The sequence below is a fragment of the Mixophyes fleayi genome, chromosome 7, assembly GCF_038048845.1.
Source record: "Mixophyes fleayi isolate aMixFle1 chromosome 7, aMixFle1.hap1, whole genome shotgun sequence".
Lineage (NCBI taxonomy): Eukaryota > Metazoa > Chordata > Amphibia > Anura > Limnodynastidae > Mixophyes > Mixophyes fleayi.
In genome coordinates this window covers 92,149,905-92,176,098 of record NC_134408.1, presented here as the reverse complement: position 1 = coordinate 92,176,098, position 26,194 = coordinate 92,149,905, and the positions used below count along the sequence as shown (strand labels likewise).

The 26,194-nt window shown below is 39.1% G+C and overlaps 1 protein-coding gene across 3 annotated transcripts in view; it reads right to left on the bottom strand.

Moving 5' to 3' along the window:
• Positions 1-24,045, bottom strand: part of LOC142097879 (aldehyde oxidase 2-like) — a 108,225-nt gene extending 84,180 nt beyond the window's left edge. For 2 of the 3 annotated variants that reach the window (XM_075180104.1, XM_075180106.1), the window contains exons 1-5: positions 23,853-24,045; positions 9,572-9,716; positions 7,836-7,928; positions 3,561-3,703; positions 1,017-1,110 (exon numbers count right to left, since the gene is read on the bottom strand). In XM_075180104.1, coding sequence (XP_075036205.1) covers positions 1,017-1,110; positions 3,561-3,703; positions 7,836-7,928; positions 9,572-9,713 — 472 coding nt within the window. In that variant the 5' untranslated portion in view covers positions 9,714-9,716; positions 23,853-24,045. Of the gene's footprint in view, positions 1-1,016; positions 1,111-3,560; positions 3,704-7,835; positions 7,929-9,571; positions 9,717-23,620; positions 23,730-23,852 lie in introns of those variants that run through there. The other variant, XM_075180105.1, reaches the window with a different exon arrangement.
• Between the last annotated feature and the right edge of the window lie 2,149 nt (positions 24,046-26,194).

The window sequence follows — 26,194 nt, the reverse complement described above, 5'->3', positions numbered from 1 at the left end:
AGGTCCGTCCAGCCGTGACAGGCAGGGACAGTGTGCTGCCCGGCTGCTCTGATTGTGTTTTAAACACAGTCAGAGCAGCCGGGCAGGACACTGCAGCCGTCGGCAGCAAGTGTCTGCTAGGGGGGGCGATCGCGATCGCCCCCCCCCCTGGATCCGCCACTGCCCCACACACACACTCACACACTACTCTCTTCATCTAGTGCTGTGTCTTGTGTCCTCCTGCTGCACACACAAGACATGCAGGTAGTGGGAGAGAAAGGGGCGGGAACACACAGCAGGGGAGAGAGGGACGGGACACACAGCAGGGGAGAGAGGGGCGGGGACTCACAGCAGAGGGAGAGAGGGGCGGGGGGACACAGCAGTGGGGGAGAGAGGGGCGTGGAAACACAGCAGGGGAGAGATGGCTGTAAACAGTGCAGACAGAAATGATCTGCCCACAAGCTGCAAAGTGGCTGGTCACAGGGGCAGGGTCTAGCCACCTCAAACATACAGTGACCCAGGCTGGGAGGGGGGTTTCCAGGCATTAGAACCCCCCCCCCCCCCTAGATTTGCCTATGAGGGTGTATGTTTTAATTCTCTGGTGCTCAAAACATTACATTTACTTTTAAATGGGTACACAGGAAGGGCACTTATATGGAATTTTTGATAAGTAAAACTGCTAAAAATTAAGATTAACATGCCTTTGTAAACAGCCTTATCTGTCAAAATTAGAATAAATATTTAAGAAAGAAAATAAAACTGTTAGTCTATAAGGGATGTACTCAGCTCTATTTGTGAAAGTAACAAGTAGCACGTTAATATAAGGTAACTGTTATTTTAGATAAGACTCATGAAAATGGTCCCATCAAAGTAAAAGTATAAAGACTAATTTGAGAATATCTGGAGATTTAGAATGAATGTACATGGATATTATATGGAAGGAATACTTTGCACACTTATAGAAGTTTCTATGCACAAAATGAAACAACAGTATAAGTAACAAATAGTAACAGAAGTGGGTTTCCTAAATATCTTACCTTTTGATGCAAGATTAAAGGTGCAGTTACCAACTGCCAGAATGGGGTTTAGTTCCCAGGTATAACTTCCACTTAAAATGTTTCCCCCAAGAGACTAGGAAAAAGGAAAATATATTGCTGAGCATCAACTGTGAGTGTGTGAGGAGCAGGGTTGCTCATTACAGGGACACATGGCTATATTTACATCATTTGAGCCAACAGGTAAAAAATTTCTTATGCCCAGTACCATCCACTTGTCACTCGACACAGAACATTCTGTAGCTTCTCCAGTTTGAAGAAAAGAATATACATAATATAATATTTCTTCCCCTATTCAGGTAACTTTGATATATCATTAAATGATGTATCTCATTTCCTCAGTTATATTTTTTCTGGTGAAAGAAAGTTTAACATACATGTTGTGCAGGAAAAGTGTCTCAACATGCACCAACCCTAGGCAAAGGCCTGTGGTGCCTAATGCTAAAATCGGCCTATATATTACATGTCTCTTAAACGTGGAGAAGCACCGGCGCTCATAGTGATCAGTTTTCTTCAGTGTTGCAGTTGGGATTGACATCTTAACCTAATATATCACAATGCTACTGCGGCTCCTCGACTACCGATAACAGGTAATGGTGTAACCAGCCACCACACTTCTTACTGATAACCAGTAGCAAAGATGACAAATTTACAATGAGTAAGCAGGTTCCTAAAAGCCTTACTAGAAAAACAGCCAGTAAAGAATCTTCCACAGAGGCACAAGTTTTGAGGAAGAGTGTTTTTAATAATGAGCAACTGTTCCATTTAACTGGTGGGAGTGCAGTTACTTTGCTGTTTACACTACACTGGGCCTGATATTGTGAAAAACAGAAAATCCTGACTTTTGCATACACAAGAAAATATGTATGTACACTTACATTTCTCCAGCTATAAGGTAAATGCAACTTTAAATCTTGCATATAGATACATCCAAAAATGCGCCAATCATCATCACTATTTCACAAACTTGCCTACAGGCCCGTAAAACATACCTAGATATGCCTCCAAAGAATTATTTCAGTCAAAATCGGATGCACCCATAGGGGCTCGGTTGACTTCACGTCCTGCCTGTATTGCACTTACACATGAAGGGCCCGGATTGGTCTCTTCAAGTTTAAGGGGCCATGGGTATAAGACACTAAAACACAATTTAATTATGCTCTTACACAGTGCGCCAAATTTTACAAATGCTGGCATCAAAATGGCGCAAACATTAAAGCAGGTATTACATGTTTACCTTGTTACCATACGTTACATGTACATTATGGCGTTAGTAAATCATAACATAGTTACATAATACAAAACTACCCAACCTTTGTCAGAACACCCTCACATACCACAAGGTATATATTATGCACAAAACACATTAATTCCATTATATGTATTGCACTTTATACCACCAATATGTTTTAAGGTAACATTATAAATAAGAAGCACTACAAATATAACATAACATAAGAATACATGAAAAACATTACAAACATAAGGAAGGACCCAGTAAACATTTAAATACAAGAGAGTTGTGTTATTATGAAAAGCATGCAGATTTGTACTGGTAATCAGCGACCCTATTAGAGTCAACAATTTTAGCTAGGCTTGTAGAGGTTATTGCTGTTAGCAGCTCATTTCCTATTGACCTTAATGTATTTACTGGTTATTGATTGCAGGACAGAGACCAAGACACTTGTGTCATTCAGCTTATCTTCAGCAATCAATTACTAGAGTGGATGCTAACCAAAATACTGGGGAAGGTGGGTAGAGACATGATGGGGATAATGTACCCCCTACTGTAAATTGTAAGGATATGAGTGATCACAAAGGGGTTCCATGATCACATACAAATCAAGAAGCCACAGACTGAGTGCCTTTATACAGGTCGTGGATCTCTGAAATGCCCTGTGCAAAAGTCCCATCAAAGTCCAATCCCTATCCCTTTAGAACCAGTCCTTTAAAGATCAAAACTTTTCAGTTTTTATTCCCTAAAATAGTGCTCGGTTTAGCCCTACTTATCATCATCAGCTATTTTATATAGCGCTACTAATTCCGCAGCACTGTACAGAGAACTCACATCAGTCCCTGCCCCATAGAAACTTGCAATCTAAATTCCCTAACATACACACACACACACAGACAGAGACTAGGGATTTAATAGCAGCCAATTAACATACTAGTATGTTTTTGGGATGTGGGAGGAAACCCACGCAAACACAGGGAGAACATACAAACTGCACACAGATAAGCCCATGGTCGGGAATGGAACTCATGACCCCAGTGCTGTGAGGCATAAGTGCTAGCCACTAAGCCACCGTGCTGCCTGTATGGGTCACATTTTCATGAGAGTGAGGGAATATTATGAGTCCCTTTATTAAATTAAATTGTGTCTAGAAATGGAAACTGTAAGGTGCAAAATGTATCCCGCAAAAGGCTTCCTTCACTGTTCGTAGGCAGTAAATGCACTTTAAAATGGATACACTGCTGTTTTTTATTTTGTCAAACTACACATCCAATGCTGTATACATAACTTACTGATTCACTTCTTATGTGATCCACTGCCAAATGTTCGAGAATGACACGGAAGATCTTGTTTTTTTCCTCTGGTAGTTGAGACACAGCCTCAGACAGAATCGATCGTACCATTGCAAGGCTGCATGCTGCTCCAATTGTAATACCTGAATCAGACAGATTTTATTGATATATAATTTGCTTTAAGATTATGGATCCCATTCATCACAGATTTTTGAAGATAGTCCAGATGAACCAAATTAAAAGAATAAGTGTTAATAGGACAATAACAATAACTGCTCTACCTTATTTGAGACACAAAAAAGTGTTTATTGGATTTTATAGCCTGAATAAACTTGAAGTCACATAGGTGTCCCAGTTTTTAATTTCAAAATTATGGCAGCCTTATTTAGGATAGTTTACTGCTAGGATGTGTGAGGCATACTAAATAATTTAGAGTTTGCCCATCTAAAATAAGCTATAGGCAAGATGCAAAATTAAGGTTATTATATGTAATTTCCACAAGTACAAAAGGTAAGTTCTGTGATAAAGACTGTAATGGACTTCACATCTATCTTGATTTTAATAACTCCTCTTTTATTCATGTATCGATATGAAACAATTTCAAATAAAGCAATGTGATTTAAAATGCACCTTTCAAATAGTTAGAAATTGATTTTATGCATTGGCTGTAGTAGTACATAATTTTACTGTAGGTGCAGCAATCTACATGCTAATAGCAGAGAAAGCTGCTCTTTGTCAAATGATGCAGGCACGGAGAGTGCCCTGGTCAAGGACGGAATTGGTGAGGGACTGGGAGTGTTTGGTGAGATCCAGGCCAGTCACCACATCCAATGAAGCAAGTTCAGTACCATGTATAATAATTGATAAATGAGTATTAATTTCAAGTTACTGGAAGATCCACCTCCTCTTGCTGTATTGATTACAAAGCCTATTGTGACAGTGGCAAGCTAGGTGGTACTAGTATGCAACCATTTCATGCCCTGGAGGTTGGCATCCTCTCCGACAGCATTGAAAGAGTGTGTGATCACAACAATTTTGAGCTCTGTGGAAGGTTCAGGACAGAGTTCAATAGAAAGCTCAGTGTGCAGCTGAGGTGTGTCCTGCTCGAGGCAGGAGAGCCGAGACCTACGATCGATCTGTTGGAAACAGAAAGGCGGTCTGTTCCATCAGGGCTGTAGTCAATCAATCAAAAGCTCAGGAGAGTTCCGAGTTTGTCTATGCTACTTTATACCAGTTAGAGACAGGAGGGTGTCCTGTCCTTGAAAGGCTAACCACAATGACAGTAACTTTAGCACTGCAAGAACTGTTTGTTTTTCTGTTAAGACATTATAGAGAGTGGTAAGAAGTCTTGCTGCCCTATTTATATCGAGAGAAGTAAATTAGCACTCCCTATGGGCAGTGGGTTGGTTTTTAGTTTTTTTTATTGTTTTACTAGTAATGATAATTAAACCTAATTTGTGTTTAAAAATTGGAATTATCTGGAGGAGACTCCAAACCCATCATACTATGTGCAGCAATGATGGGCAACAGGTGGTCCACCAAGCCATCACCTGAGGCCCCAGCCTGCTTTCTGGTTTATGACTCATAGTTCAATTGCTTTACTTTATGCCCAGTTGGCACTAGCTCTTATTCTCTACATTATGTTCCAACTAGCTTCAAATCTGCCCCAGCTCTTATTATATAAGTATTGATAGAGGTGTCAGGGGTGTTTTGGGATGAGTAGGAGGGTGACTTAATTAGCATGTCTCTTTCTTTGATTAAATGTATCATTTTAACTTATTACTGAGATTAAGGGTAGTGTGCTGCCCTTTTGTGCTGCAGTCCTTGAAGTGTATTTGGTTGCCCATCACTGAAGTACAGGGTCAATATTCAAAGTATAATCCTGCTATTGCTTTAGTTATTGTCTCAGATTGGCACATACAGAAAAAGACAGTAAGTAAATAAAGCAGCTCCTTCTGGCTTCACCTCACCTATGATCTCTCTCCTGTGCTGGGATAAATCTGCACCAGAACACGGAGATAATTTAAGTCTCCTCAACAGATGTCTTTGTTGCACAGCCTATAACTGGACTAAATATGCGCATGCGTGAGTCAGTTATCCCTGAGCCATTGTGAGATGGCAATAATAGTGCAGATGTTGTATTGGTACAAGTGCCTCCGCTATAATGGCAAAAAAATATGCTTCTCCATGCAAAGGCTGTACTATGATTAGTGGTACCTCTTTCCTGTATAGGCTCAAGCTATAAAAGACATTATTGCCGCTGAGAACCCACGTTTTCCCTTGCAAGTGGGATTTTCACCTTTTGATAAATCTACCCATTTGTCTTGTAACTGTGTAACTATGAAGTTTTTGCAATCTTCAATTAATCTATACAATAGAGCAAAGAACTTTAAATGCTTGTTGTATGGTTCCATTCACACTCCTGCCCGCTCCCTGAGCTCGGCCAACGACCGCCGCCTCTCCTCCACTCTTATCACCTCTTCCCACTCCAGAATCCAAGACTTTTCCCGTGCAGCCCCCCTTCTCTGGAACGACCTCCCTCATTCCATCCGTGTCTCTCCTACTCTGTGCTCCTTCAAACGTGCACTCAAAACTCACCTCTTCCTCAAAGCCTACCAACCATCTACTTAACCCCCATCTCCTCCCTTTAGCTTGTCCTCCCTTCTCTCCTCTTGCCTCAACTGCCTCCTCTTGTGCCTAGTCTGTTTACCCTCCCTTAGGATGTAAGCTCGTATGACCAGGGCCCTCTCCCCTCCTGTCTCCATACCTGTTCTTCCGCTCTGTCTTTACTGCATATGACTAGCCGGAGTTTCTGAAGTATTGGTACTTTTTGTTCATTGTTCTGTATGGTTTCACCCTGTATAGTCTACTGCTAGTACTGTGTGCGGCGCTGCGGATACCTTGTGGCGCCTAACAAATAAATGATAATAATAATAATAATAATAATAATAATACTGCCCACACAGCTATTATATACTCAAAATGGTGCTGCACTGCGGATGACAGGAAGGGACCTTAATTGCAAAATGGATTTTCACATGCTGTCATCAGTTCAATAAATAGAAACTTACAGAATGTTTCAAGGCTGCAAAATGCTGTGTCTATAATATGAGAGTTTCGCTATAAGAGTGCACGGTTTATATGTTATATACATACAGAACTAGAGACAGGTCAGGGCTTTTAGAAATGCATGTTTAAATACTGTACATTCTGCACATTTCTAATAACTATCTCCACAGAAGTTTTTCATAAGCAGCCCCAAGCTGTCCTGAGGAATGTCACAGGTGCAACAGTACAAAAACTCAGTAATAAGAAAATCCTCACAATGGCTACATGCACACGTTAAGAACAAGCCTGTTATGAAGACATCTTGTAAAAATGCTGTCCAGTTTCTTGCTTAGCCTTGGGCCTACTCTCTGGAGACAGACCATATCCTGAACAACAAGAATAAACATTTCAAAGGCACAACACTGTCACATTAAACTTTCCTTATATATGCATACAGGAAAATATTAAGCCAGCTCTAGTAATAGAAGTTCTGTCAGTGCAAGAAAGAAACATAAAAGATTCATATGATGCATTTCAGCATACTTGCCAACTTTTCCTCATTGGCTTCAGGGAGATCCTGGGGAGGTGGGCAGGGCTAAAATGATGCAATATTTGCATCATTAAGCCCCCCCGCCACTTATCTATCGCCAAGGCGAGATCCGAGATGTTGCCCTGCTCTCCCGGGAGCCCCAGAAATGCGGGAGTCTCCCGGACTTTCCCGGAGAGTAGGCAACTATGCGTTAAAGAAAAGCAGCTAATGGATCTCTAGAGACTGAAGTGTCATGTTGTCTTACCTGTCAGTCTTTGATTAAATCTTGTTCTCCATGAAAAATGGCCACCTTTATAGGCATCAATACATCACAATTTCTGCACTGTGTCATCATGCCACAGATGGCAAAGCCAACCACGTCTTGTACTGGCTCAGCATCAGGGAGAATGACAGACTCTTCAGGGATTGAGGGAGATCCCCCCTTTTTCAGGAGTCTCCGTGACATTTAGGGAGAGTTGGCAAGTATGCATTTCAGTAATGTGTTCTTATAACTTATAATTATAACTTATGACCCAATAGTAAGGTGACTCAAATGCATAAGAACACTACACACTGCCACTGTCCATCTGTGGCACACTTAAGCTAGCAGGGTCCAAATCCAATTATCCTGGGCAAGCAAAACTACAATCCTTTAGAATGTATAGCGGATTCTTATTCTGCTACAGAGTGCTCTTTACCTTTTTCAGCATAATTCACAATACTCAGCTCTGGTACTCTGGCAGGAGAGATGATAACCGGATAAAATGAATCAGTCGGGTTAACCTGAGGTCCTGTCAGAAGACAATAAAACATTTTAGAGAAACTGACATGTTTTCAAAAAAGATGCAACAGCTCTAAAATGATCCCTTTACTTTTCATTTTTGAGCCCTTTTTTATAATTGTCTATTTATATGGCGCCAGTGCCTTACAGTGAGGAAATGAAGCATAGCACAAAGATGGAGAGGACCAACAAGCAAATTAAACATTAGTAAATGCAAATATAAGACATTCAAGAAGCAAAAATGCAAGAGTAGCAAGAAATGTAAGCACAATACTGCACAAGATATAGTAGGCAAGGTATATAAAAAACAAGTGTTATACAGAACATGCAACAGACATGATATAAGGATGTACAGGAGAATGAGGTGGGAGCAGACAAACACAAGAGGAGAGAGGTCTTTGTAAAAATGACAGTCTCCTTGACAGACACATATTTATATATTTTTAGTGGATCATTCCTGTTCTCTATGACTTGCTCCATTGAATATATATATTTTCCATGATTCTCTATGCGCCCATAACATCAATATGTGATCTATAACTGCCAAGACTTGCTAAAAAGGCTAGTTTGTCTCAGTGTGCCAGTATCTCTGCTATAACTAGACACTATGGGGCATATTCAATTGTTGGCGTTTTCCACCGCAGAAAAAGTATCACCGTTATTACGGTAATACTAAGCCGGATTTCAGCTCGCAGCTCCCTGAGCCGCGAGCTGAAATCCAGCGTGAAATGTACCGTAACAACGGTATTTACGCGCACTATTACCGTAATGACGGTAATAGTGCGCGCGTCGCGTTACTTTACGCAGTAACGCCAACAATTGAATATGCCCCTAAGGGAGTTTAGGCGGGCAAATATTGCAACAAAATTTAAAATGTGTCTGCTACCACAGTCCACACTTGTTTCTTCCAGCTTTGTATGGAGAAAAGTAAAAGCGATGCAATGAGAAAATGGTATATAAACAAAGCACAAGACGGAAAGAACATGTAGACATACTGGGCCCGATTCATTAAGGACAGTAAAGCAAAAAAATTAAGCAACTTTGAACCTTGGCAAATTTTTTTTTTTTTTTTTGAGGGGGAGGTAAATTTAAAATGTGAGGACAGATTTATAATTGGGATACAGCATGTCCTAGATCAACTTTAAATTTATTGTAGAAATAAGCTATCAAGTATTTGTTGGCTTCATGAAAAAACAGACAGTATATATTTTATGTACAAAATAATAAACTAATTTGCACCCCGTACACTGTAACATGGTCTTGTCCAGGAGAAAACTTACTCATTTTTTGCCTTACTTTCCTTAATGAATCAGGCCCCTTATGTCCAGTGTATACCATGCCCCCACCCAAAACAAAAAGTGACAGTACACTTGTCAAATGGTAGTCATATATTAAAAATCTCAGAGAGCTCTTAATGATCTTCTACTCTTTTTAACAAAATAACTATCACTACTAGAACAAACAGGCAAAAAAAGTAAAGTGTTAAGATTATTATCAGTAAAATATGTACTGTCTTTTAAAAGTAATATTGTAATTCAGTGCATCAAGGCCCTACATACTGCTCAAACATACTTACTTTGCTTCCTTTTTCTTACTATAATATTATTTTAAATACCGTTTATCATTATTTGTTATAATGACACCAACATTTACCAATAAATGTGTTCCCTACTACCAGAGGAGCCAGTGGATAACAGGATTTCAGCTGGAGGAGCTCAGTAAGACATGATGGAGTAATCCACGTACTCTTATCGCCCTGGAGTACCAGCATCCGCCGCTTCTGGTCATCTGCCATTATCTAGACAGAGATAATGTGTAATTCAGAACTGTACAAACAGAGAACCAAATGTACAATCATGTAATGTCCTAATTACTAGTAAGATTGGATAGGCATAAACTAACATGTTACTGGTGATAAATCATTGATGATGAAATCACCAGATGTACAGAGGAAGTCTGGTAACGTGCTTGCCTATGTTCTACATTTACTACTGACTAAATAGTTTAGTGATTAATATATCACAAGTTTCACCTTGTTTCCCAATATTCAGAATGTAACCAGAAGTGCATCAAACCTGCCAACATACAGCATAGTTTAATATAAATACGAATGCCCTATAAGAAGCTGAAATGTGTACTCCCCATAGATAGTATTAACACACTTGATGTAATAAACTTAATTTACATCATATCATTTTGTAATAACTCATTTCAATAAAAAAATGTCTTGACATATTTCAAGGTAGTTTTGTGTACACCTAATGAAAAGTGGTTACATAAGAACTGCTCTATCCTTTAAAGGTAATAATATTTTCACCAGCGGTGCTTTTGTAGAGGTGGTAAATTCATATATTGTAATAGATTGTAATAGATAACAGGGTGTGCTAGACCCAGACAGGAAAATGTGCAGGTAGCAAAACAAACGGTCATCAACAAATTATCAAAAGTGAAAGCTTTTCTAGTTGCATAAATGTGTCTATTTGTCAACCTAGAGAATTCGCAGGTGCATCCTGATGGACCAACCATTGGAAAACCCAGAAAATGTGGATGGTGGAAAGAGTAAAAACATCAATTCAAAGTCCTAATACCACATTTGGTACACCCCATTCACTTCAGATATCTGACAAAAAATTGCTTTGTTTACCCTCATGTATGTTTTACCCCAATCTTAAGTGTGCATAGACATCATTACTGTCTTTATTATATTGGTAAAAATTTGCTTAGAAATGTATTAATTAATTAATGCAAACATTAAAAGTATTGATGATTTCTGCTCAACTCTGAGTACCTGTAATACTTAAGTCCATTTGTGAAGAGGAAAATGTATTTGCAGCCACCTAAATGTGCCATCCCTACTGCCTTATCTTATAATAATATACCTTACCCAAAGTACCATTTACCAATGTACCATTTAAAATTGAGGGCTGCTCTGTGCAGCTGTTTTTTCAGGGCTCTGTGATTCTTCTCACAGCCTTGGTCAAAAAGCGGACTATGTGATGTTGTGGAGGGATGTGTTAATGGGAGGTGCAAACTCTTTGATATCAAAACAGCTACTGATTGGTCCTCTTGCTCACGTACCCTTTCTGTATTTAAAAGTGGTGAGCAATCATAAATTTCCAGAGTTACATGAGTACAGGCTAAAAAACTGTGTATTAACAAATTGTGAGCATTGTTTTTGTGGCCTTTGGTAGTGTAATGAATTTATGAATAAGCACTGTTTAATGCATGGCATCCCATAGTTTGTGGAATTGCAAAAACAAGCCCAGGGGTAGGATTAAGATAATCGCAGGATGAGAGGATTTAAAAAGCCCCTCCAAAGCCTGGGAAAACCTCTATCGCAGCCTATTGCTTGTTCTGGGGAGTCTGTTTGGTTATGTCTTGTTTATCAAGTCACAATTAAGTTGAATCCCATCGACATAGCCTTGACCTTGTCTAGTCGTTAACCAGAGCTATGCTGACTCAAGTGTGATAGTGGGACAAGACAGAGTTGTAGTCTAGAGTTACACTGGACACAGTTCTCAGTGGGAGACTAACTAAATACATGTGGAGCTGCAGGCATGCTGGGGCCGAGGCTATTAATTTAATGTGCCGAGAGTAAAAACTGTGAGCACAGGATACCTTAGCTTAATTATAGAGCCTGTTACCAGTAAGCAGTGTTATACACAGAGTCTAGTACAGGGGCTTAGGAACAAGATACAGAGATGTGAAGTTAACAGATCAGGGAAGCTGCTGAGGCGCAAAATGTAGAAGTTGGGAGACAGAGTGACAGCCCCAGGGTTCGTTAGTGTCAGTACTTGTGGACACTGATTTATTTATTTCAAGTAGGTGTGTGCTGGTGTTTGTCAGCAGTTTATTATAACATCTGTAATTGAAAAAACAGGTTGGCACTTTAATATCACCTGTGTAATAGGATAGTTCACATCAAACTTCATCTGCAAAGGTTTTCAAACGTGCATGTGCAATGGCCCCATTTTTACACCGTTAACCACAGAGCCTGGGGATACAAGAGCAGCTGAGCTAGCCTGGAGAAACCTGAACTAGAGGTGTGTGAAGATTCTGCGGTGAACACCCACATCACACATCAATGTAAAAGGGGCCAGTGTAGCATTTTCCTAGAACCAGCAATTAATGATATGTATAAGCCCACCTGCACAAGTCAAAAAAGGAAAATGTGAATGCGTTTAAATTTCGGCAGTCCCATATTACATTTGGAAGTATACAAAAATGTTTGCTTGCAGTATTGTTTACTCTATAATTTGTTTATATTTTCAAAAATTACTGTATCTTTAAGAAAAGTTGAACAGTTTAAAAGTAGGTCAGGACGTTTTAATGCTATACATTGATATGTGGGAATGAAACACAAAAAAAATAGACAGAGGATAAGTTTCAAGTTCGAATGTAACTTACACTGAAGTTGTGGTTTAAAAACTGAGCGCGGAAACTGAGCATAGTTCTGGCCATATTCAAAATGAAGCGTATTTCAAAGTGCGTTTTCGATTTGGATCTGAGTATAAGTACATTCTGCCTAAAAGTTACTTACCATATACAGACACACAGAACAGAATGCAGTCTATGCACAAGCATGTGCAATACAAGGTCACATCAGAACACAATAAAAAGATATTATAAATTAAATGAACAACTCTTAACACTATAGGCATTAATAAAAACATGCATATTCCAAAAAGGTTTATATATATTTTTAACATTAAATACATAAATCAAGATGCTTTTAATGCGTTCTATACATACAATGCGTTTTTATAGTTTATATTACTTGCAATTTCTGTGCTAGTGGCACGCATATGTGTAGTTTTTAAAACAAATACTATGCCATGTCAGTCATCACTATCAGTCTGCACTTACACCTGTACTGTAGCTGGAGCAGATGATATGGCTGAAACCAAGTGTACTTACCAGAAACCCAGGACATGAATTGACCTCATCTGCACCGGAATGCCTTTACTGTACATTGCTTATGTTAGTTTTTTTTGAAGAGGTTGTAGATACTTTTCTAAGCACGGTTTCTGTGTGTTGGGTGAGAACTAGATTGCATAATGTCTAGTAGAGAAGTAGAAGTGAGAAAAATTATCAAGAAACAAGTTGTCCAGTAGTTTTGAGACAGATGGAAGTAAAGAAATAGATCCACAGCCAGCGGGCAGGGGTGGGTCAAAGGCGGGTTTCTTGAAAAATGGAATGATGTTTATATAAGTTAGCGAGCTGTTCACTCCATCAAGATGGTGTCACTCCATCAAGATGATGTAAGTGTGCAAAATTAGCTCCTTTTGACAGGAGGGGCTGTGCAGTACAGGGCATTCTTTGGTGAATATAGGCCAGGTATACAAAAGCACCTCAATCTACTCCCATGTGCAAACTAAGATTTGGTGCTGCAGGGCAAGATATTTAAATAGGCATCAAGTGGTGGACAGTAAGCATTTAGGTTGGCGTTCTCACTAGTGGTTTAACGTATCTTTCTCCTCACAAAACCAGCAATTTGATATTTAAACATTCTCAGCGGCAGCAAATATTGGGCATTACCCCAATCTCTGCTGACCCTGAGCATGTGTAATCAGGTGCACATTATGTGTAAAATGTAAATGATTTAGAGAGTCAAATGAAAGTAAACATGTTTCTGAAGTGGTGCTTTTACTTTAGGTGGTATGCACATTCCCATCTGGGCTCATGGACCATATTTCCACTGTGCTTTCCTGGGAGCATTTTCCAAAGCAAAAAGTGGGTGTGCCATTTGTCATCTGCTAAGCAGTCAATAAAGAGTGTTAGCACAAAGTTTTGTGGCTAGTAATGTGACTGCTTTGGATCAATAAGTAAAACTATGTCATTAAGTGCAATGTGTGTTACCTCTTTTAACATAAAATCAAATAATTTCCTGTATAATATTGGAGCTCTGATATCTAAGCAGTTAATTACAAATAGTCAAGTAAATAAAATATTTAAGGTGCAGTAAGGATCAGAAGAAATACATTTTGAAAATAATCAATATAAATGAATATGTGTGAAAATTGTGACTATATATAAAAATGAATATAAATTGTGAATATACAAAAATAAGTAAGTAAATACACAAAAGAGAAGCTTAGGCTGCTTTTTATTCAAAGATTGCAAAATGCCTCCTAAAAAATCAAAGCAGAAATATAAAACACCCCTATTCAGTGCTCTAAAAAGCTTATCAATAATTACTCATCAATCAAACATAGTTGGCAGAAAAAATGGATGTTGCACACGGTACTAATATCATAAAACAATTTGTTTCTTCATAATACACTATAAAAACCATTACTGTTCAAAATACATATGACCAACATGTTATACCCATAAATACAAATGTATATTGAGGGCTTAGGTAAAAACAGAAAGTGAATTTAAGGGGCCTGAGTCATTAAGGAGAGTAAAGCAAAAAAAAGGAGTAACTTTGCACCTGGGCAAATCCATGTTGAGGGGTAGGTAAACTTATTAATGTGGGGACAGATTTATAGTTGGGGTACGGCATGTCCCATATCAACTTTAAATTTCAGTGTAAAGCTATCAAGTATTTGTGTGCTACATGAAAAACAGCCAGCATTTATCTTATGTGCAAAATAATAAACTAATTTGCACCCCTTGCATTGTAACATAGTTTGTCCAGGAGCAAATTTACTCCTTTTTTTGCCTTGCTCTCCTTATCAACTGAGACTTAAGCTGAGGAACTGCTTATCATTTCTTATTCCAAAGTTCAATTTCTCATAGCAGTGGAAAGTCTGTTAATAGAGAGGAAAAATGTCAAGGTTTCTTTTTAGCTTCAGATATATATGCCGATAAAAGGTAAAAAGCACTCTATAACAATAGCCCTTAGCCAAGTATTTTATGTATAACTTCGCAACAAGTTCCTCACTGAAGCATCATTAGGGGAAACAGACTTTAGGGAATAAACATGTACAGATTTCATCTAAAGTAGACAAAACTACTTTCCAAATACCCATACATTGGGATTGTAAGCAGAGCAGTAGTAGGATCCTCCAAATAGCGATAGCGGTGTCTGGTGGCCACCTGTGAAACGTTCCTCCACTTCTAAAGTGCACACTTCAGTTCACTTGAGAATACCTCCCAGCGCAGAATCACACTCAAAAGTCTGACTTCACTGCAGGTAAAGGTAGGTTAATCTACAGTTAAGTCAGACTCTTGAGTGTCTAACTTATAAGCAGAAACTTTCTTCACCTCCTGTTTTTACTTATGCCCTCAATATACATTTATATATATGGTTATAACAGGCTGGCCATATGTAATTTGGATAGTAATGGTTTTTATAATGTATTATGAATAAACAAATTGTTTTATGATATTAGTACCGTTTGCAGCTTCCGTTTTTTTCTGCCATCTGTGTTTAATTGATGAATAATTATTGATAGGCTTTTTAGAACACTGTTACTAGTTTTCATATCTAATAGTGTAGCTAACGTGAGGTTTCCTTCAAAGTTTTCATATAGACTGTGGTACAGTCTCTAAAGGATCTGGGAGAGGGGTGGATGTCACATAAAATTGTAGCAGATGCTGGGAAAATAGTTTATGCCACACAATATAAACCAATTTAACTGAATTGATTGATTGGGACCCCATAGAAAAACCATTTAAGTTAAGCAAAAAGCCATTCGCATTGGTTGGAAGCACAGACAGATGCTAGGCCATGCTATCCTTGCACTTTGAATTAGGACCACATGAGAACTATGTCCTTGGCATCAACTATTTTGGCTGGGGAATCCACCAAATAGCTAAGGTATGATCCATGTAGTAACTAGGTCACCCTTACTGGGCAATGCAGCGGAGAAACATGTGGCCATTCATTTCAGCCAACAGCATAGCTCCCAACATTTAGACCTGTGAAAGCAGGACAAAATAAGCCCTGCCTGTTAGCATTGTCCTAGGATAGAGACTTATGTTTGGCTGAAGTCCGGGTATCTTGGTCCAAGATCTTTCATTCTACCTATGGGTGATCATTAAGCGTATTGGTTGTAGTAACACAATATAAGCTCTTATCCAGCTGGTGTAGATGCCCTGCTTCCTTACATAAATTTCGTCAAACGGTTTCTTTCTCCTGTTAGAGATGTAGTAGGTTACACCACATATGGTAGAACTGTGTAGACATTGTTCCCTTTTGGAGGGAAGTATCATCATAAAATGAAATTAATTTGATGTACATATTTTATTTGCTGTGAAATGTTTTAATTGCTAAAGTGCACAACTTCACATTTAGATAAAGCATCTATTTCCCTAGTTATTTTAGTGTCTAAGGTCACCACAAAAAGTAGATAAAAAGTAAAGGAAAATTGTTTAATTTGCATGTTCTTTCATGTAAAGACAAACTGTCAGCAATACACAGCTCATTCCTACTGATAAAATGCCTGGCAACAAAAAAGTTAATTTGATTGATTCTGAAAAGTGTGGAGGTTTTTAAGAACATGCTGCTCAAGGGAGAATGTACAGGCAAAGACAAGGAGGTAATGCTCCCAAAGCTGCCTATTCAGCAGGAATGTAGCAGCTTGCAGTTTTTCCACTGGATAATTCATATGTGATGTGCATAAAGCAGACAATAGTGAACCAAAAAAAATAAGCATTAGCCTCAGATTTTCTTACTGCATTAACATGTGTTTTAGGCACAAGAATGGTTAAGACAATAATATAAAAATGAATGGCAGCACCCCTCCCCTCCACTGGAGACACCTCTCTATTGCTACCAGCAATCGTTTAACACCCACTTGCTGTGAATAGCGGTGGTGAAATGGACATTCCTTCCATCATTCATAGTAAATCGGGACAATTGTCCGGGCTTCTGGGACAGTTGGGAGGTAAGATACTGTGAACAGACCAATGTGGAACTGATGAGTATGTGAAGTGAATTACAGCTTATGTGTGTTTCACTTATTTAAAAAAAATAGTTCACATATAATCTCCATAAAATATCTAATATTTTATTTCAAATTCTTCCCCGTTACTAAGTAAACCTTGTGACACATGCCGCCTGGATTAAGCAACACAATGATATTTGTGCATAACCAATGTGATAATATTGGGAAATGTTAGATACGGTATGAAGATGGCTGCTAATGGTCTATGTGCGGTCATCATCCAATCATAATATCAGAGCCTACTCATGCTGGAAGTCAACTGGTCACATGACCTAAGAGCCAAACAATTAGATTTTGTTCAGTTTGGCCATTAGTGTTCAACAGTGACCCTGTCACTCAGCACAGGCAAAGAATCGTCCATTTTGTAGTAAGCAATTCTGAAAAAGTATCACTTAGGGGGGAATTCAATCGCCGGCAATGTGCCGTGCACGTTGCAGGCAATTACGGTAGAGGTGTGAGGAAAAACGAGCAGAGATTTATGTCAAAATCTCCCCCGCGAAGTGTCTGCAGAATGTCTGTGAGACACGTCACTGCTAACTGAATTACTATACTTCAATCATAATCTGAGCAAAGTCCACATAATAGCTGTTATACATTTTAGACAAAGTAGCATCGGGTAGATCATCCCCACAATGTTCTCTACTGATTATAGCTGTAAATAGCAATTTACAGTCCCATATAATTTGCTGCATAAAGTAAAGTGTAAAAGCATATAATTTGTTTATAAAGATGAAATATGTTGCACAGTTCTGATTTTAATTACAGAGCAGTAATCACAAACAGGGAAGGCTGATAAAGTTATTATAGAAAATCTGCAATTTCTTACCTTAGTACAGCTAAAATATATCCTATGTTATAAAAAATAAATCAGTTTAATACTGATATACCATCCAACAAGACCTAACAAACTACACCAATGACACAATGACTTACTCCTGTTTTTTCCCCAGTACAGGCTACTTAGGATATAAATATTTTCACTACAAGCAGGTAGGGTTGCCGTTTCTGAAAAACAGTATTAATGCAGGCCTGTACCAATTGGAATGGAGCCCTGTGATACACAAGGCATGTGTGGACTAATGCACTCACTAGTTTCACTACGTCTAATGGTAAAGATTGATATTGGGAATGGAAAGTATAAGACAAAGACATGTGTAGGGAGATATTATGACTATGCATGAGGCAGCTATATACAGTAAGAATTTAGACTTCTCTAGTAGCAGCCAGAGAGATCCTCCATGTCCATATGCAAGATAAAATGTGATATTTCTTCTGGATGAATGTAGTGAAAGAAAGACTTTGAATGTACCTTTTTTTATCACAAGTTTGGCAAAATGCGCTTCAAAATATTTTTGCACAATATAGATTGCTTTATACATTAATAGTGTTTTTACAGTCCATTAGAAAGTAGTATGAAAGAATTGTCGCCACATGAAATGCAGATAACCATGACTCAGTTATGATTCAGCTGGCATCTAAACTAAGCTGACTAGTCCTCGCTCCTTAAGGCAGGTACACATACACTAATTGGGACAAAGAAAACTAAAGTACATTTTTTCTTCAAAACAGTAACATTTCTATGTGTTTTACTATATTTACAGTAAAATCAGTTAAAAATATTTTCTCCATTACAAGTAGTCTGTGTGTCCTAGCCTACAAGAGAATTCAGTCAACTTTTGGTGAAATTTATGCAACTAAAACTGTTGCATATGAATTCTGTAATAGAGCAGGGTAAGTGGGGAAAATGCACATAATTTATTTTAAAAAATCCAGCACAGAGAGATTTTACAAATGTCCCACAAATGGCACTTTGCACTTGTACTACACAAGGTCTGGTCTGATGTACAACAAGCACCAATCTTTTTTGTTGCAATGGTTAATTTTTTATAAATGTTGAGCATCAGGTCCAACTGATAAGCCATACCCCATTCATACTAAGGGTTCTATTTACTATTCTGTAGCGGAAACCATCATTAGCTATTGCTGCAAATCGCAGTGATACACAATTCAGTACCGCTGCTATTTACTATGCTGGGGCTGCTATTGTCTGAGTCCCCTAACGCTGCCGGCAAATGCTACAAGTGAAATGCACATGTGCAGCAAACGCCTGTGCATGCGCATTGCAATCTTGGCGAAGACCAAGCAAATTCTTTCCAGCTTCACTGGACCCCACAGGAACAAGTAAGGTAATGTCATCCTAAGTTTGCAGCGAAAAGCAATTTTTGCTGCCTTATAAATCACTAACATTGCAGTCCCTAAAGTCTCTGATTTCTCCTGTCTTAATCCCTTCATAAATTAAGTGATGTCCTGCAGTAGCCATTCTCTGGAGAAAACTGTGATATCGCAGTTTGTAGAATAGACCCCTAAGCCACTAAAGTTTAGCATTAAAATGCGAGTGGCATGAGAGGGGGGGAGGGGGGGGGGGTAGAAATGAACATTTCCTGTTCACACTTTGTTATACATAAATTGCTCTACGGAGCACGATTATAATTAAATCATTATTTTGTAAAAGCTTCAAAAATACCCCTTGTGTGTCAAAGATTAATGTCATAGTTCCGGATCAGGTTGCAAACTTGTTTTGCTGCCTGACTGACGATGTATTGCTTAAAATATTATATTCAGCAAAGGAAAGACGCATATTAAATGAACTTGCAAGAAATAAATTAGCATACTTTCCTAACATCAGTAATCCTTTTCATTTCCTTTCTAGTACTTAACATTGGAGCAGAAAAACCTGTAAAAGGAATGGAATTAACAGAAAGCTAAACAGTCCTCTCCACCCAAAAACATGGAGAACCAGCTGAGAGTTTTTCATCTTTCTGTTTCTTCATGTTTTATTGCAGTCTGGGTGTGTTTACCTTTGGTATTCCAAGGATATTGTAATTTTTTTTGCACTACAGGAGGGTGTGAGGCATGTATAGACAGGTGCTTTAGCTTCACACAACATAAGCTATTGGTAATAAGTGTATTGAAAGAATCACTGAACGGAAAATACTATATAAAATAGTTACTGTTAACATGCAGAAATATATATGTAAAAGAACGTGTGATAGTTCATCGTCATTATCATCACCATCGCTTATTTATGAGGCACCACAGAATCCTCAGCACTGTACTATCAACAAGATATAAATAGAACAAAGTACAAATAAAGGACAAAAGAAACAGTAAAAATCAATGTAATATGAGACAATAGAAAAAGGAACTATGTTAAAAGTCACAACTACAACAAAGCAAACTTTTCAAAGAAAATGAGTAGAAAGGAGGTACGGATGGCCATGCTCATGACAGCCAACATTCAAGAAGGGTGGGGAAGCAAATGGAGATCATAGGGGTGGAGTGAAGCAAGTATAAGGGGTTAGTGAAGTGAGAAGATAGCGTTTCTTAGAAAGGGGTGGGGAAGCAAACAGAGAGTATAGAGGTGGGGGGGGAGTAGAAAGGGCAGGTGGAGCATGAGCAGGAGGGGGTTGGCAAATTTTAGCCTGAAGGGCAAGACTCGACTCGGCAGCAAAAATAAGAACATTTAAAAAGAAAATAAATGCAGATGGCCCAGTGACCCAGTCCAAGGTAGCCCATTATGGGACCAGCCCGGGGGGGCAGATGAAACCCCTGCCTAGCCTGCCCTTGAGCATGAGGAAGGAGCTGCCTAAGATGGGTCAGGCAAGAAAATGTTAGTTTGAAGGAAGCAACTAAAAGATTGGAGGCAAATATGGTCAGACGTGCAGCGAGTTCCAAATGTTGTTGAGCAGTGTGGCCAAAGTCCTGAAGGCAGGAATTTGAGATGGTGATGTCACTGATAGAATGGAGTGAGCAAATAGGAGAGTGCCTCTTGACAAGGTCGGAGATGTAGGAGGGGAGAGGCGTTAATGACAATATCAAAGGTGAGGGTAAGCAGCTTAAATTGAATTCTGGAGGGAATGGGCAGCCAATGGAGGGCAAGAGAGGAGGATTAGTCTCAACGCAGCATTCACAACAGATTGCAGGGGGGCAGACATGTGACAGGGTGTCAATGTTGGGTTAGTGATAGGATTTGACAGGGGACTGGATGTGGGCAGTGAAGGCAGAGGCAATTGTTACCACTAGGTAGAATACCTGGAGAACATAGGAGAGGGTGACACAATCAGTCTTAAGGGAAATGAGAGGGGACATTTGGCAGTGGAAACATAATAAACTCAGTTTTAGATATGTTGAGCTTGAGGTAGCGTTTAGTCATGCAAGTTGAGATGGCAGAGAGGCAGTCAGACACGCGGGGAAGGAGAGTATCTTCAGCATAAAGTTAATAATGGAGGCCAAAAGAGCAGAAGAATTGACCAAGAAAGGAGGTGCAAAGGGGTAAAGATAGAGACTACAGGTTTAGTAGGGAGAGCAAGAGAGGCGTGAGAGGACCTTGGAGTCCATGACAAGAGTTAAGGAGGCAGGTAGGTTGGAAGTGGAGGGTGGAAGGGAAAGACGTAAGGAGGAGATGTTGTGACAGATGGAGTAGAATGTCAACCGTAGTGGCAAGCAAAGTGAGGTAGGGCAAAGGGGAAGAAGGCAGGATCAGAGAAGGGAGTTGATGAGGGTCATTGGGGACTTTTTTGAGTAGGATTGGTCGCAGATGTGCTGACAGATAAAATCACATCTGTGCATGGTGTCTGTTGAGGTCTCCGGATGGTACAGGTCCCGTTGCAGCCTTAGATCCCAACCGACAATTGACTATATATTTGCATTCAGTTTAGGTCATGGCACACTGACTTTTCCTTTTCATACCTTGAAAGGAGGCATGAAAACAGGCCATGAGGTATGAAAACAGGCCATGAGTGGGGCTTGATTATGCAATTTGCATCATGAAGTGGACAGTACAAAGTCTATGAATTCACAAATTTCATCATCATGAATCTAATCACTCAGATGGCTGGGCAGGATTACATGAATTATGACACATCCCTGTCCACTGCGCAGCCCAATGAGTGGCCTTCAGGGAGAATTGCCTTATTCCCTGTTAGTTTGGGAATTCTATCAATAATTCTGGAGTTCCGGGAGAGTAGGCAACTCTGGGTTATTGGTATTTGTTTTGGGCCACAAAAAAATACTATTTGCCTACTTTTCATACACCCAGTCCAGGAGATGAAGAGGAGTAGTATGAAAACAAGTGGTGGGTGCGACTTGATCATAGCATCGTGTCATTAAGTGGGCAGGACAATGTATATGTTTATGCTATTTGCATCACCCTGCCCACACTGTGTACACTGTGGCTGACGGTTCTCAATGGTGTAGTTTGCTTCATCACGGCACGACCCTGCACACCTTACGAGCAGGAAAGATCCTCTGTACATTTTGGAGAGTCTGTATATGTCAAACGTACTTGTGTGCCTGTGGTTGTCTTTTTTTCACTTTAATATTTATTTTTCAGGTTTTTTTTAAACTGCTCTATTTTTTACTAACTTATAACTGGTAAAACATGTGCTGACATGCAATACCATAGTCATGACCTCAAACCATTGGATGAACACATGTGATCTGTGGTTGGGGCATTGTCATCATTGTCACCATTTTGTGAGAAGGGTCCCTCACTTCTCTCACTTCTGTACGCATTTCAGGGAAATACCTCTCCATAAATATTGCAAACCATTCTCCTGCAGACACCTTCCAAACGGTATTCCACTACATGATCAATACACTTTTATCCAAAGCAACAAAGTCCACATACATAACAATCATGTACTAGTTCTTATCAATTAATTTATACACACTATTAGTACTATACAAAGTACTCAACCATTCTATACTGTATTCATTACAGCAATACTACCAAGCTAAGAAATCAGTGTCATAAAATTATATTCAAACTACCATGGTACAAAATAATTATGCCGGTCAATGTATTTTGCCCTTTTATAAGATATATTTGTATATGTAATTTTAAGGTTAAGCAACTGCCCTAAAATGTACAGAAGGGATTTACATGATTTTTCAAATAGATTTATCCATATATGTTCCCATGCTAAAATATTTATAACATAAATGATTTAGGAACTGATCATATGTTTATAATGTATTATTACTTTATTCTAAAAATTAAACTATGGCCAGAACTTACAGAAATATGTGCATGAATACTGCATTACTTACATATATTATACACCTTTTCTCTGTACGATTGCATACTTTTATGTTGTTTATTTTGTATGTCTTGGTGTTTGTAGTTGATTATTTTGGTGGATATTGTGACAGTTGTGCATCTTGAGCAATGCAATTTAGGGGTGGCATAAATTTATGTTCCATGGGGGAAATAATATCATTTTAATTTAGGGATCAATGTAATTACATACAGGTAGAGAACATGGAAACGCCAATATAAATTCACTTAATAAGGCGGAGGGCCACCATTTATGGCCAGAACAGCTTTTATGTGCAGTAGCATTTAGACTACCAATGTCTGGAAGTGTGGAGGACTTAAAAAAATCACTCAATTGAGGCCTGGTGATGGAAAATGCTGTTCTAATGTACTAAAAGAACATGGAACCACAGAACACAATATTACATAGGATAAGAAATACAAATTAAATTTGCCACTAAACAGCATTATGATATATTTTCTACTATCTTTAAACTTGGAGATCTTTCTGATATGAGCATTTGCAACCTGTGGCTCTCCAGCTGTCGTGGAACTATAAGTCCCAGCATAAGCTGTCAATCATACAGAAAACAAGAAGTTGTTGTGACAAGCTGGACACATCTAAAAGCTGTAAGTTATATATGCTGGACGATATTAATAAAATACCCTGCGACCTGCACCTCAAGCAAAATAAATGAGTAAGCTTACCTTATTTTGGAAGCGTGCACCGAAATGTATGCACTTGTGATATGCAGTGCATTATGTGCATTATGAGTTACATCCTGTCATATGGCATACAATACGAAATATAGATACTTGTGCGTGTGTTGCTGTCACCCCTGCTAGACAGTGCACGTCAGGAATAGTTGAACAACGATATTGTTGACAGAATTCCAAGTCACACACCCACGTATATTACTGCTCATTGTTTTATACTTACTTCCTGCTTTGTGGAAAAGTCACCAGGTTATTTACAAAATACTAAATTCCATTAATCCCCAGCCTCCATCATGTTCCTAAATGTCTGTCCCACTCCTCAATTTCGTTTGGTTGCAGGCTGGTGTAAAAAGGCGGCTTGGCTCCTGTGGAAGCTAGTCAGACTCGCAGATCCACACCTATGATGTTTATAAGGTGTGATGTTTTAGAAGCCCCTCCCTTGTCATCCTTCCTTACAGCCTGCACACATACAAGCTGAGCTGTAACATCCCAAGGGCTGGGCATGTATCTCTTGACCTTGTCACCCAGCCATCAAACCAGTTTTGTAGACAGTGAAGCTGCTTAATCTGTATGGGAATATTGTGGGATGCAAAACTGTAGATTGTGATGCAAGTGTGGTTTAATGGACGAGGCTGAAGTTAGCTTATTATTTGCCCAGCTTCTTATTCATTTCTTATTCATGCTCCAGCTTCTTATTCAGAAAACTGTATTTTTAAAGGATTAAATCAAGTTGGATCACTGATTTCACATTAGATCAACACTAAAGAGAGTCCTTTACACAAATCACAATAGTATTTAGTATGGACCAGCATGAATTAAGGCATGAAATCAGGGGGCAAAGTGGGCACATTCACCATATTTAATAATTTTGAATAAGTAACTGTAGTTTTGTTGTAGGGGTTAAATGCTGATTTGACACCAATTTGATAGTGGGATTCAACAGAGGGTGGCCAGTTACATTTAAAACACTTGTCTTTTACCTGGTCTAACAACATTTTGGGCATTATATCAGGTGGCAAAGTGGACAAAGATAGCATTTTGATCAGTTTGAAGAAGCAGCTGTAGTTTTGCAAGGGTTAAATGCTGTTGGGCTACCAATTTGATACTGGGAATCAACACAGGATGGTCAGTTACATATAAAATACTTGTATTTTGCCTGGCTCAATACTGTTTTTGGTATGAATTCAGGTGGCAGCATGGGCACAGATAACATTTAATCATTTTGAATAAGTAGCTGTAGTTTTGCAAGGGTGGATGTTTTTATTTTGAAAAAAATTGCAACAAAAATAAATCCAAAAACACTTTGTCCAAAATAAAATAGACTATATACAACATCAAAGGGTAAAAAGGAACAATAGAAACTAAACTACATTATCATTATCACATTATCATAACATCACATTCTCCTACAATCTGCCCACAAAAAAATACTGCAACATTCACAAATAAGATATTATATCCATCAAAGAAAAATAACATCCCCTACCACAATACTCTGCGTTACAACAACCCTGCCACCAATTTATAATGCAACTCACACACCCTTTTACTGTCAGGAAATTAAAATAAACTTTAAATGTATGTAAATCTTACTAAAAAAAATGTAAAAAAGAATTTTCCAAGTCTAATAGTGAAAGAACAGGATAGATAGCCAAGAATGGAGAGACTGCCAGATGTTAGCTACCACCTAGGAAGGTCTCTACCCCCGCCAGAGTCTACCCCAGCTCGCAGCATCCATCCGGCCCTTCTTCTTTTCCCTTATTTTCCAAATCTTGTGCAGAATAATATCCACCACCTCACTACAGTGAAGGATTTTGCCCCTAATGGACACTAAACACTGTGCACTCCCCACACCTTTTAAGTGTTCCATACACCCACTCAGGATAACAAAGGCCCGAAAGACACGGATGGCCTAAGTGGGACACTCACTTGTAAACTATATTAAAAGGACACTGAAGCAAAAAGTCGTCCATTGTCTCCACCTCCCCATTCCTCCCATGGACAACCACGATCATCGACAACCCTATGCTTCAGGTTCCTCTTAATATAGAGCCTCCAGTGAAAAGCAAGTCAGGTGAGATCTCTAAACTTAGGAGGAATCCACTTGGGATTCACCAAAGACAGACCATTCAAGCACATATCACCTGGGCAATTCTTTAGTAACAGGGGCACATCAAGGTAAGTACGCAAAATCCTCCTTTCCAACACCCTCCTAGAGGTGTTTGTTGCCTTACTGCCATTTCCTTGTCACCTTCAAACCCTGAACTACATAGACCAGGAGGTATCCATGCTTAACTTGAAGACTTTTTACGGGACCCCCATCCAACCATGCATTGAGAAAGGGGTGCACCCAAACTCGAAAACCAGCTACCCATTGAGGGGGAGACTCCAAAAAGAGACTCCTGAGGTGAAGCTTCAAGAAGGCAGTACTAAAGAACAGCACTGGGTTTACCATTCCCAGACCACCTTCATTCTTCAGTTTGTAGGTCACATTCCTTTTGATGAAGTTCAACTTGTTTCCCCATAACAACTGAAAGAACAAGGAACTGACCTTAACTCTTAATG